Source organism: Anopheles maculipalpis, chromosome 2RL, assembly GCF_943734695.1.
Source record: "Anopheles maculipalpis chromosome 2RL, idAnoMacuDA_375_x, whole genome shotgun sequence".
Taxonomy (NCBI): domain Eukaryota; kingdom Metazoa; phylum Arthropoda; class Insecta; order Diptera; family Culicidae; genus Anopheles; species Anopheles maculipalpis.
Genome location: NC_064871.1, coordinates 39,694,754 through 39,708,184, shown reverse-complemented (window position 1 = coordinate 39,708,184; position 13,431 = coordinate 39,694,754). Strand labels below are relative to the sequence as shown.

Here is a 13,431-nt window from a genome sequence, read left to right as displayed (position 1 = left end):
ATCGATGTAATAATAATGATGACCGTAGTAAGGAAAATTTAAGTAAGGTAGCAAAATGAGCATAACGAAATAATGCATGTATGCATGAACTAAAAGAAAACACACTCAAAAACGAGGAACAACCAATAATTTTCTATAACAATTTGGTGGTTAGAGTGGTGTACGTTTCATGGCGAAAAACGACGAAACAATACGGTAGGGGAGCGATGGTATGAAGTGTAGTAGTATATCCCCTTTAGTGTGTTGTGCAGTGTTTATTATCGACACAGTCGAGCGAGAAACACAAGCGACTCTACTAAGGTAAGAAGTTATGTGAATTTAATATAATATAAGCCTCTGTACAAGACCCCTGTCCTTTAAAATACATCAGAAAAAGTCAATAAATTTAAACAATGTGTTTTGATTACATGTGTTTTGATTACATGTGTTTCCAGTTTTGCTTTTAAATTAGCTTCTTATTTTTGTATTCGTCATACTATATACAATCGAATTATTCGGTAATTTGATTATTTTATTTGCTTCCACTGTCAGGGTTCGTAAACTCAACCGAACTAAACGACTCAACGAACGAATTCAAATTCGGAATGAAATTCAACGAAAGTATTGAACCCGTAGGTGGTAAACGTGCGTTGTTTATATTTTTGCTCTGTTCTGTGCACACAGAACTCTGTGGCAACGATTGCCGGCTACGATCTGTACCGCTTCTCTCGTGTGATGCCGGATTTACGTACGTAATTCACTTGCAAAATGGAGGAAACGGCTAATACGGCGAGTCTCGAAGGTGATGATTTGGATTTGGAACTTGCCTGCTCGGCGGAACAGGCCGAACAGGAAGCGAAGATCGCTCAGGAAACCAAGGAAGATGAAGCATTAACGGAGCTGGTGAATGCTGAAGAGTTTCTCGCATCGGAAGGAGTCCCACTGCTCGAGTATGAAAAGCAGGTGTTTTTCGATCTTTTACATACGGATGCGTTGGTTGTTTGTGCGAAGTAAGTATTTTTCGTTTTTTTTAAAGCTCAATTGCTGTGTAGTATTAAACAATCCGCCCTCTTTGCCAATTCCAGAGGTATTACCTATGAACGGGCAATGCTAAATCTGTTGAAAATTTTCTGCGACACCTCTACGCTCGTGCTGGTAGTAAACTGTTCCGAAGGTGAGGAACAGTACTACCGTACAAATCTTGACCACTCCGAACACATTCACGAATCGGCTAAAACGGCAGCAGAACGGGAACGGACGTATCTGCAGGGTGGTATACAATTCATTAGCACACGCATCCTCGTAGTTGATTTGCTGAAAAACCGCATTCCGATCGAACTGATCACGGGTATGTTTGTGGTGCGGGCACATGAAATTGTGGAATCGTGCCAGGAAGCGTTTGCCCTACGTTTGTACCGGCAGCGCAATAAGGTTGGCTTCATTAAGGCATTCTCCCGTAACGTGGAAGCGTTCACGTACGGGTACGGGCACGTGGAGAAGGTGATGCGCAATCTGTTCGTGAAAGAGCTCTTCATTTGGCCACGGTTTCACATGACTATCCAGCGGTCACTGAAACCGTACGAACCGGCCGTAGTTGAGATACAGATACCGATGACACAAAGCATGATTCTGCTGCAAACGAATTTGCTCGATCTGATGAACTATCTGGTGAAAAGTATTAAAAATTTGAACCGGTTTGTCGAGCTGCAGGAGGTGACGGTGGAGAACTGTGTGACGAAAAAGTTCCATAAAATATTGCAAGCTCAGCTGGACACGATCTGGCATCAGTTAAGCTCACAAACGAAATTGATCGTAGCCGATCTGAAGGTGTTGCGTAGTTTGATGATGTACGTATGACTGTTTCGACGATGGTACATTGCAAGTGACATGCATACAATTAAATATTTGTTACTTTTTCAGCTCCTGCCTTTATGGTGATGCTGTCTCGTTTTACGCCCTGCTGAAGCGCTACCGAACGACGGAATACGCGCTGCACAATTCCGGCTGGACACTGCTGGAATCGGCAGAAAAAGTGTTCACCATAGCGAAAGAGCGTGTCTTTAACCGGGAAAGTGGTATGTGTTTATAGAATTAAAAGATATAATTCTGATGTTTTAAATTGTGGAATGTTAGTTCAGTCTATTTTGAGTCTTTTTTAATCATTGCGACAAACTTTTTTGCAAACCAATCAAATCCAGCTGCATTTTCAAGACATTTGCAGACGGTATTCTTTCGAATTATAGCGATAAGCAGTGATTTCGTGTCCAATTTTGTTATTTTCCAGGGTAAACAACTGCCATGATTCTTTAGCATTCAGGAGTACGATGTTGCATTTTATCTAAGTTATCTTATTTTTTACAATTTTCCTGCATGTGCAGGAAAAAAGACTAAAGGTTTCATAATGAGGTACATCCACATCCTTGAAGTTTTTTTTAAAGGAAACAATTATTTTTTTCAATGTTACAGCGCACATTTTAGCTTTGTCCTCCACGTAAAGATATGTGGCCGCAATTATACTCATTTTTCAAGAACTGCACGGCTTTCTTTAGTGTCTGGAGGCTATTCTGACCGTTTTTCACTCGAAAAGCTGTCTGCATTACTGTTTATTGTTTATATTTACCTTTTATCATAACGTAAGATGCAACACTCGGCCTATTGATGCGTAATGAGCCACAAGACAGGTGTTTTTTTTTTGCGATTTTTTGTATGAAACCTGACTACTCGTGAGAAAATAGGCTTCGGTTGAATCAAACCAATCAAGTCAAAAATTGACAAAAATTGAGCAGAATTTCCCACCCTTTTCCATAAATTTATCGGGTGAATGTAAATAGTTTGCAACATTTTGTAAGCAATGATTCAAAAAGGTTCGAAATAGATTAACCTAACGTTCTAAACTTAAAAAATCAGATCCGGTTCATAAATGTTTAAAATATGGTCGAAAGCATGGTGCTGCTGTTCTTATTTCACTCAGTGTATATGTTCTAAAGCATACTTTTATTTTTGTACACAGAGTTCGAACCGGAACTTTGCCCAAAATGGAAAGCTCTTTCCGATGTGCTGCGGGTGGACATTCCTAACGACATAAAGGAAATTTCACGCAAAATGCGCAAAAAAGAGGAACGACAAAAGTTCCTCCAGCAGCAGGTGAAAATACTCATACTCTGTCAGGATACGCGGGCCTGCTATCAGTTGAATCAGTTTCTCACGCAAGGTCCCGAACGTTACCTATTCTTCCAAGCGATGAAGAACGATATATCCGTTGCAAAGCTGTCGGAACAGTTTAAACACATAAATACCGAGACAGACGGGGAAGCTTTTAGGGTACAAGAGTTCGAACCGGTCCGAAAAGTGAAACTAGCTACTGCACCGAATATACCGGAATCTAAACGTGCAACCACCAGTAAGGAAGCGCCAGCAAAGGGTGGATTTTTACGTGAACGCATCGCTAAGAAGCGTCGTGAAGCGGCGGAGGAAGAGGAAGCACGAAAGCGTAAGGAACTGGAGGAAGAGGAAGCAAAGGAAGAGGGTGGTGTAAGGAAATCGGACATGGAAAAAGAATTGGCGGCGGTGCGGACGGACGAGCAGGATCATCAGCAATACTTCCGTGACTCGTACGTACTGACTATGTCACAACGCTCGATGGTCCCAGATGTGGTCGCTGCGGATCAGTCGGAGTTCGATGTGAGTGTCCTGGAGAGTGGAGTGTTTGAATCGTTTGTAGAGATGGAACAGATGGACATCACCAGCGTGGTGAAGGACTCGAACCGTCCGCTAGTGTTTATACAGACGTTCAAGAGTGAAACTAACGGATTGGGGTCGTTAGATCGTACGCTGGAGCAGATCTGTCCGCGATATATTGTGATGTACCACACGAACGTAACCGCTATTCGACAGATTGAAGTATACGAAGCTCGACAGCAACGGCAGGAGATGGCACGGGTGCGAGTGTATGCCATTATACATTCGAAAACGGTCGAAGAGCAATCCTATCTGACCTCGTTGCGGCGCGAAAAGCAAGCGTTTGAGATGCTGATCGAAACGAAACGGGTACCATACTTGTAACACTGTTGTTGTTGAACCGATGGACGGAGGTTTTTAAAATGTGTCTTTAACATCTTTCAGACTATGGTTGTGCCGGAATATCAGGACGGAAAATCGGAGGATACTATCATGATGTTGCAGAAGAAGCAAGAAATTTCCAGCCGACAAGCCGGCGGTCAAGAGGTAAAAGATCCGGCTGAAATTGTAACTCCACGCGTGATCGTAGATATGCGTGAGTTTCGCTCAGATCTGCCCTGCCTGATACATCGAAGAGGCATCGATGTTGTGCCCTTAACGATCACGGTAACTACATTTCATAAAACGTGAATCTAGTTCAGTTCTAATGCGCCCACAATTTCCCCCCAATTCCGTTCCCAGATTGGAGACTACATCATCACACCGGAGATATGCGTGGAAAGGAAATCGATATCCGATCTGATCGGATCGCTAAACTCGGGCCGCCTGTACAATCAGTGCGTACAGATGACGCGCTACTACGCCAAACCGATACTGCTGATCGAGTTCGATCAGAACAAACCATTTCACTTTCAGCGCTATTTTATGGTATCGAACGTGGGCGGGTCCGGATCCTCGTCCAGTGGTGCATCAAACGAAGACATTATGGCGAAACTGCAACTGCTTACGATACATTTTCCCAAGCTGCGACTCGTCTGGTCACCGAGTCCCTACTCGACGGCCCAATTGTTCGAGGAGCTAAAGCAGGGTAAAGCGGAACCGGACCCAGATGTCGCTGTAAAGGTGGGCTCGGATGAAGCGACCAACGATGAGCAGGATGGAACGTTGGATGGGTTGGGGAATGTGGAGGTACAAGAATTTTTGCTCAAGCTGCCCGGCATCACAACGCGCAACGTGCGTCGTATTTTGCGCCAGTGTGTGAGCTTGCGTGATTTGACGCAGAAAACGGAGTCGGAGCTGGAGGAACTGTTGGGTGGACCGGCAATGGCCAAGCAGCTGTGGGAGATACTGCACATAGCGCACAAACCGTCTCAGCCGGATCCGCATGATAAATCGGCGTACGCCGGGAAGTTTAAGCGCGGTGGGAAGCGATTCTGATTCAATTGTTATGTAGTGATAATTTTGTGTTAGGTTAATATTTTTCAGTAATAAAATTAAGTTTTTCCGTGTTATATAAGTTTGTATTTATTGAATTACATATTTTTTTTCTGTTCTTCGATCTTAAAACTAAGATCCTTTATAATGAAATGAATGGATTGAAATGGATTGATGCGATGAAGAGTAACCCTTGTACCTGCTTGTAGTGATGCTTCGGACTTCGGAGTGATGGTTACAACAACTTCCGACGGTTCTGAAGGTTCCAATGGTTATCTGTTCTAACGATTCCGGACAGTTTCATTGGGTTCCGGATGGATTTGTTGTACCTACCTGCGCAGGTTTTGTGGAATTGTCCGAAACCAGTTCCGACTTTTTACTATTTTTTCCCGTCCCTACTTGTTGGCCGGGGTCCCTGATCGTCATAGAGCAAGACTCAGAAGCAGAGTATCATTTGAAGGCGACGATCTCAAGGTGGTAGAACAGCTTTGCCACCTTAGTATGATCGCTACTTCGAATATAAACGTAAGTAGCGTAATCCAAAGGCGCATTGTTCAGGAAAATCGTGACTATGGTGGGCTCCTTAAACTAATGCGACCTAGAAGACTCCAACAACACATTTATTGCACACTGATACATCCGGTAGTTCTCTAAGGGTACGAGTCCTGGGCTATGCTGACGGAGGACGCCAATGCACTCGCCATTTTCAAACGGCGGGTGCTAAGGACCATATTTGGCGGTGTGTGCGAGCAGGGCATGGAAAGCAAAATGAACCACGAGCTGGCTGAGATATTTGGCGGTGCTGATATTCTGACGGTAGTCAAAGCCGGAAGGATATGTTGGCTGGGGCACGTGATGAGGATGCCGGACTCATGCTCCACCAAGAAGGTGCTCGTCAGCGACCCGTTCGGCATGGAGGTGGATCAAGTGGAGTCTAACCTGTCGGACGTCGGATGCAGCCGTAGATGGAGAACTGATGCCCAGTAATAACAAAACTGCCACTCCTGTTCCTCGACTATTTTACCTGCAGCTGCTCCATATTAACTGGTAATGCTGTAAAGTTGTGTCTGTACGGAAAAAAATGTCACTAAAAGACTCAGGGCCATCGCCAATTATTACGCTCAACACAGCAACTAATAATACCAACAATTCTATTAACTATAACTACTGGATCTGCAATTGGACGGATTAAGCTGCTATTGGGTGAGTGGCAGTAGAAGTTGAGTGGGAAAACTCCCTCAGCAAGCCCGAGACACCCCGTTAAGATCATCTCCACCAAGCTCCAAATGAAAAATGTCCACCTAGGGTGTTGGAGATACAGAATTTGCTTCTTCCGGTGCAGAAGACGACGAAAAATAACAATGAAGAAAAGAGAAGGGAAAAAACCACACACACCCGACAGGAAATAGGAAAATTGAACCAAATTGTATTCCCCTCCCCACAAGCGGGTTCCATTCAAACGATGCCACCATTCATCTCGGTCACCCGGAAATCAGGACGAAGCTGTGTGCATGTGTGTCGTGTGAGATGAAATTGCGCCTTCCTGCCGTTTGTTTTCCACCCCGGAATTCATTTACCGCAACGCATCACAAGGGAATGAACCGTTCGTTTCCCAGTAGCGACGCTTCCTCGCGCTGATGATACTCAGATTAATTTTCACACCAGGGCATGTTTCGGCGCATGGCACGGCATCCTCGGCCTCGCAACGGCCTAAAGGGGAAATAATGAAAGGGGAGTGCTGAATTTGTTTATCCAAAAACAATTCACATATGATTATCGAAGCGTTCACCACGGGGAGCCAGACACACTTCTGTAGGCCTTTTGCACAAATGGTGGGCCACATGTCTGCAGGTCAAAGCACTTTCACCAAACCGTGCCACAACGTCGTAGAGGGTTTTAATAGAGCTTGCTCTCTCGAGGGAAGGGATGCTGCAGGAGATTCTGGGGTGTCGTATAAAAATTTGATTATTTACATTTTTATTCACCCGGAATAGGGAAAGGACTGGGGACTGGGAAATGGGAGAAGTTGTCGGAGCCAGTTTCCTGCACAATGATAACGGGATGGGAAATAAAAACAAAGAACGAATATTTGTGGCTCGTGGTGGATTTAGCTTTTTGCTATCACAAGGTGCTTCACCTACTACTACACAAAATGTAACCGGAACTAGCAGATTTAAAAAAAAGACAAATATAGTAGCACCAGAACAACACCACAGACGCCGCGGTTTAAGATTCTGCTACTGAAGAATGCCGGGCATGCTCTTAACGTTTGCCGTGGTTGAAGGAAACCTAGCTTCAATAGCTAAACCGATCGACCGGAACTGAGATTTAAGGCAAGGAGAACGTTTGGAGATCCTTTCGAAGAAGGAATCCGCATCTCCTCGGAACCGCCACGACCGAAATCGGTGCGTGATAGATGATCAGTGATGCGTACCCCAAAAAGGGAAGGAAGGAAGCATATGAGTGTGAGATGGAAGCGTAAAAAGGAATCTTTCAAGCAACACCCCCACATCCATCGTTACATTCTCCGGATGTAACGTAACTCAACTCCCCTCCATCCCAGCCATTCTTCCCTTCCTTCCCTTAAGAATAGCACAACTTCCACCCCACCCCAATAGTCACGTGTTGGTTTGTGTATTGGTCCGACTGTTTGAGGATGTTCTCGGCATAGTTTTTTTTTTGCTGTTGTTGTGGTGTCCTTTGAAAGGGAAGTGAAAGTTCTGGAGGTGGAGCCGACCGCTGGGTGAAATATTGTTGAATTGTTGTTTTATTGTGTTCCGCTTCTGCTTTTCGAAGATACGTACGGTTCAGTTGCGTTCAGTGCTGCAATCTCCAACGATGACTCATAACTATTGTGTGTAGGAACAGATTCGTACGTGTGTGCTGTAGGAATGTATGTCGGAATGGGTTCTTTGCGTGCCAAACGTGGGGTCGATAATGGGGAATGTCCACTAATCAGATTGATGAGGTCATTTGTTGCGCCAAGATAAAGCAAGCGTGTATAGTATTTTTAAATTTATTTTCGTCTTAAAAGGATCGCGTGGAAGGAGTTCGTCCCGAGCTGGGATCATTTGCAGGTGCGTCATGATTCGTTAGTTCCCAGCAGGGCACACCATTTCATTAGCAGCATGTTTTAAAATAGTACATTCCGTTAAAATTAACATACAGTAAGAATCCGTTCGTTTCTTTTTCCAATAGATGTCTGAGTGTCGACAATCGATCATAAATTAATTAAACATGCTATCTCACCGAAAGAGAGTGATAGACTGATTCAACTGACTTCCCAATCCCATCCATCTCAGCTTACATACATATTTTAGTCCATGTCTACTGAGATTGAACTATATGACCAAGTGACAAGCCGCTTATAGTCGTCAACCAAGTTTTGCACAGTAACCGGGGAATCTGACGTTTCGCCATCCATACGAGCGAGTAATCTGGTACGGACATATGCGTGGGACTGTACTTTGAGCCCACAAACAAACACTAGATACTTGAATTGATCAGCCGTCATGTTGTGTAATTCGGAATCTTCGCATGCTCGGTTCACTTTCGCTGCATAATTGATTATGTCATCCGCTTCGGATTTCACGAGCTGTAGACAGCGGTAACGTCGTTTGAATGTTGAACTTTGCGAGGCGAAAATTTTCGTCAGCATTTCCACAGTTTTTTTAAAGGATAGATCCTTGGGATCTATCTAGGGTGGCCCGGTGGTGTAGGCGAACTTGCTTAGTAACAGACGGACTTGCACGACGTCTTCTAGATCCCGGGCATCTGATAAGAGCAATTTTTCGTACTGTCGAAACCATGTTCTGAATGTTCCACTGTTTTCTGAATTCGGTCATGTCCATGGCCACGAATTGTTCCATATGAGTGGTTCCGGATGTCATCTCCAACAGCTTCTAGCTGAATATTCACGTCTTCTTGAGGCGTCCTGCTTGCTTCTCGTTTAATTAGTCCGGATTATCCTCGTCGCCAATTTATAGATATCAAGCACCTGACTCCCTTCACCAGTTGAGTCGTTTAACATCAGCAGCTTCCCTGACTTCCTTCCCGAATGAAAAGACTTACAAATCCCATACACTCCAGTTTTTCTTCAGACTCAAATTATAACATATTACATGTGTTCTGGAGAAATTGCAGCTACCTCTAGCCGAATTTAATTTAATAGTAAATTTTTTTTTTGTTTCAAATAACATTTGTCGTTGAAAAAAGCCGCAAGACTTGTGTGATGAATCGTACCTGTACTGGCCACGTTAAAATAGAATGTACTACGAGCAGATCCGTGGCGTGGTTACTGGCGCTATTGACAAAATAAAATTAAAAAGTGCTTTTCCGTGCAATTGTATTACCTATTTCTTATTTTATGCTGACACCTTTGGCAGAAAGCTGTCTTCGCACTAGGTCCGACTGTGAGTTTATGAAAATTCTCTACAGAAGATTAATATCCAAAGCATTTTATGTCTTCAAACAGAGTGTTGAATTCGCAATCGTCATTCATATGCAGAGAAGAGGAAAGAGAGGCGGCCCTGGCGGCCACCAACACCGCCTATAGGTAACCCCGCCACCACTCTTATGATTAATAAGTACTTAACCTGGTCAATATACCAGGTTTGAATATAAAATATAACTAAATAAAAACTAAACAATTAAAAAAAATTTATCGTAACTGGTAACAGTCCAAAGCTGGCTTTCATTGATCGAGTTCCTTTGATTACAACTGAAGGCGGGCTTCAAAATGTTTGCAGGCTGTACTATACCATACACGGTCTGGGAATTAAGATTTTCCGGCATCGTCAGCCGTCCCTTACGATACCACCCTCCGAAGTAGCCTGTCCGGTGCGATTAGTCACTCTGTAAGCAATTTGTTTTAATTTATGCACGAACCCTACTTGGTATATTAATCAAATTAACGCCATTTTGAAGAGCTGCTAATGCTTGCAGGATACTGTCGGTTGCTTCGTCTCCGTCGCCGGATAGTGGTTTAATTTGTTCGCCTGTCTTATCCTATCGGGATGCTTGTAAAGCCTTCGATGAAGTCTCGAAACAAAACCAAAAAAAAATCCAGAATTGAAACGCCATTGTTCTGCTTCACGGGAACCACAACCCGCCGGCTGTGACGAGACTTTATTTCCAATAGATGAGATGAGATGTATATGGCGCATCTTGCACCATTCTGGTGTGACTTTAAGATCAGCTTGGCAGCAGCAAATTTTAAAGCATTAAGTGTGGTGTTTGTAACTTGCTACACATGGACATGGACCGTTTGCGATGGTAAGTCCCATCTTACGCTTCCAAAGCCGGCACACCGTGATTTAGAGTTGTTTGAAAGGAGCAATAACGTTGTTTGTGTGTGTGTTTTTTTTGCCCTTCATTTAGCTCCATTGGCCATTAAGCGTAGTCAGCAGTTGTTCGTGGGGTGTCGCGCGTTCGCTTTTTTGTTGTTCCATTTGGACGCACGTGGGAGCATCTTTTGCGTTGTTTCGATGCTGCACCCCGAATGAATGGCCAATGAATATTAAAACGATTTTCACCGACACCGGCTAATTCTTATCGAAAGCGATGGCGATGGCAAAGCGCTGTAATTAACCCAGATCGTGGCTCTCGGATTCTCCCACCCACCGACACCTATTGTCCAGCGTTTTGGTTAGGGGGGATACAGGAGGTTTCTTATCTTCGGTCGGTCTTCTTATGCTGGGCACATCCTGGGTCTGGGTCCCGGTTCGGGCAAGCTGTTTGTTCTCGGCGTTTGTTTTAATTTTCGCGAGCGTGCAATTAAATTCCATTTAATTAAACGTAAATTTCTCCCCTGTTACCGGTTTCGGGGCCGTTACGGGATGTGTTTTGGCAGGTTTGGTGAGCAAGGGCGGGTCGAGCAAGGGATGGTTCTCGAGAATGCAGAATCAATATGATAATGGCTAGAAAATTTTAAATTGGCAGTGTTTCTGAAGACTTTAGGTTAGTAGTATTTATTTATGTGCTAGGAATTAGCAGATGCACTAGGGTATTTAATATAAATAAAAGTGTAAACATCTACAAATAAAAATTTTACATTTTCGTTTTTCATAGTTATGTAGCGCAATGAAACAGGAGCTGACGAGTTGAAAAGGGAGTGAAATCGGCATTTAGAATTTTGAATAATGAATTGAAGAGATAAGATCGAACAGTAAGAATCCCAGTCAGTTTGGCATTTTGAGTTGTCTTTTATTGCCAGGCTACTTTAATCAACTATCAAGCCTGATTAAGAACGATCAAATCAACGAAAACGGATCGTCCAGCAATCGATGCGGTGAGTACTGTGAAGACTATCCAATTACGTACTATTAATAAGTCTCGTAAGCCATTGAATGTCCGGCATAGTCAACAGGTTGTGAAGCCAAAAAGAGTTCAACAGGATAGCAAAAATATTTCTACTATCAATGAAATGAGAAAGTAGTGTCACTTAATCCTGTCCCGGGACAGTAGAAACATTCCATATTACAAGTAAACCAGCCCGGGTAGCCTGCAACTTTGGTGGCTTATAACTTTTTAATACGTAATCCAATGATCGATGCAATATCGAGGGGAAAGTAAAGTTAACTCTTCTTCTCTCTATTAAACTACAAAAAGATGCATCATTATTATTTAATTGCTTAAACATTATTATTTTATTGCCTAAACAAAATTTATCAAGCAAATGCCTCCAACAGTTTATAGAACTGTAAACAACGGATATAATCTATTTTTTCAGAATTTTCCAACGAGTTTAAAGGTGTTTTTATTTGAAAAAAAAAAAAAAACTGTTACAGCAGACGTTCTTGATAATACGGCGAGGTGCCGTCATACTTTATAGTCAATAGACCTCGTTCTTCACAGCAAGAAAAAGCACTAAATCAAACGATACATTATTGTAAAATATACATTTTTCCAAATTAATTGTTTACAAAATTAATCAACTGATTTGATCAGCCTAAACACAGCCTACTAAGAAATCCGGAACTACGTGGGGGTGATGTACGGATAGGTGACCGCACATTCGAAGTCGTCCAAAACTCCACCTATCTCGGTTCAAAAGACGGCACCGAAACCAGCATAGAGACGGTGTTGCGCGCTAGGATGCTGGCGGCCAGCCGGTCATTCTACAGCCTGAGGAAACATCGCACCTAAAAAACCTGTCACGACGGTCGATGCTGGGACTGTATCGTACCTTTACAGTCCCAGTACTCACATACGTCTCTGAGACATGGCGGCCCTGTCCAAAACAGACGAAGCCCTCTTAGTCGCGCTCGAGAGGAAGATGCTCAGAAGGATCGGTGGCCCTGTATGTGTGGAAGAACAATTGAGGAACCGCTACAACGACGAGCTGGACGAACTGTAAGACGACCTCACCGTCGTGCAGCGAATTAGGCTCGCCAGGCGCCGATGGGCTGGCCATGTTATACGCATGGCACCGGACGCCCCAGCTCAGAAAGTTCTTTTATGCCGTTCACTCGGGATAACGGGTGGGAGGATGGCGTGGAATCATCCGCCATCAAGGCCGGGATAACGAATTGGCGGACGACGGCGCGGGACTGTGAGCGGTTCCGGACTCTGCTGCGGCAGGCCAAGACCGCAAAGTGGTTGTAGCACCTGATAATCCTAATCCTAAACACAGCCTAACAATTTATAAATAACGTTGACGGTTCTTCAGTAACGGTTTTCACTGAAATAAATATACCAGTAACTTTTTATTTACTCGTACTTAAATTCTGAAAATTTCACATTACACTTGTGATATAATCGTCTTATAGCTTTAACAGGCGTATTATTGTGAAAATTGTGCAAAGCACTTAAAAAATATTTTTTACGGTTTTCAATTGTCATGTCATATATTGTCTTCAATACAGTCATGACATGTCATCTTTGAAAATTCATAACTTGAAAACGACTAAGAGTAGAGATGTCGTATGAATATCAATAGATAGAAGAAAAGTTAAATAAACTTTCATTAGAATATAGCACTACAATTGGATTACTTATAAAACTATAATAAGCCTCTCAACAGGGGCACCCTTTTGGTATAGGTGACAGCGGCGGTGGTCTTCAAACGGCAGGATCGGAACTCAAATTCAAATTCCCCGGTGGCATCCGCAAGTCTAGAAAACCATTTGATGGCTGGCGTGATCTTAAAGGCCCTTAAGCCAAGAAAAATAAGAAGAGCCTCCTAAGTTAATGGCTTTACGGGTAGCCCAGTTGCTTGGAATAGGAGTAGAGCAAAAAAAAAATCTGAAAACCAGTTTTAACCAATTTAGAAACATTTAAGAAAAATTACAGATAAATATAGTTTAAACATAGTAGTACGTATAGATAAAAATATCATTT

General features: G+C 43.2%; 4 protein-coding genes across 4 annotated transcripts in view; 2 read left to right on the top strand and 2 right to left on the bottom strand.

Moving 5' to 3' along the window:
- Nucleotides 1–13,431, bottom strand: part of LOC126557871 (ero1-like protein) — a 427,255-nt gene that overhangs the window by 96,142 nt on the left and 317,682 nt on the right. The window lies entirely within an intron of this gene.
- The window catches only part of LOC126558692 (protein tipE), a 186,707-nt gene that overhangs the window by 102,814 nt on the left and 70,462 nt on the right, over nucleotides 1–13,431 (top strand). The window lies entirely within an intron of this gene.
- Nucleotides 1–13,431, bottom strand: part of LOC126559226 (DNA-directed RNA polymerase II subunit RPB7) — a 240,333-nt gene that overhangs the window by 194,654 nt on the left and 32,248 nt on the right. The gene's annotated exons all lie outside the window — the stretch shown is intronic.
- LOC126556909 (DNA repair endonuclease XPF) lies at nucleotides 712–5,094 on the top strand. The gene is made up of 6 exons (XM_050212466.1): nucleotides 712–989; nucleotides 1,065–1,826; nucleotides 1,900–2,054; nucleotides 2,990–4,026; nucleotides 4,102–4,323; nucleotides 4,399–5,094. The coding sequence occupies exons 1-6, from the start codon at nucleotides 748–750 to the stop codon at nucleotides 5,092–5,094; spliced, it is 3,114 nt and encodes a 1,037-aa protein (XP_050068423.1). The 5' UTR covers nucleotides 712–747.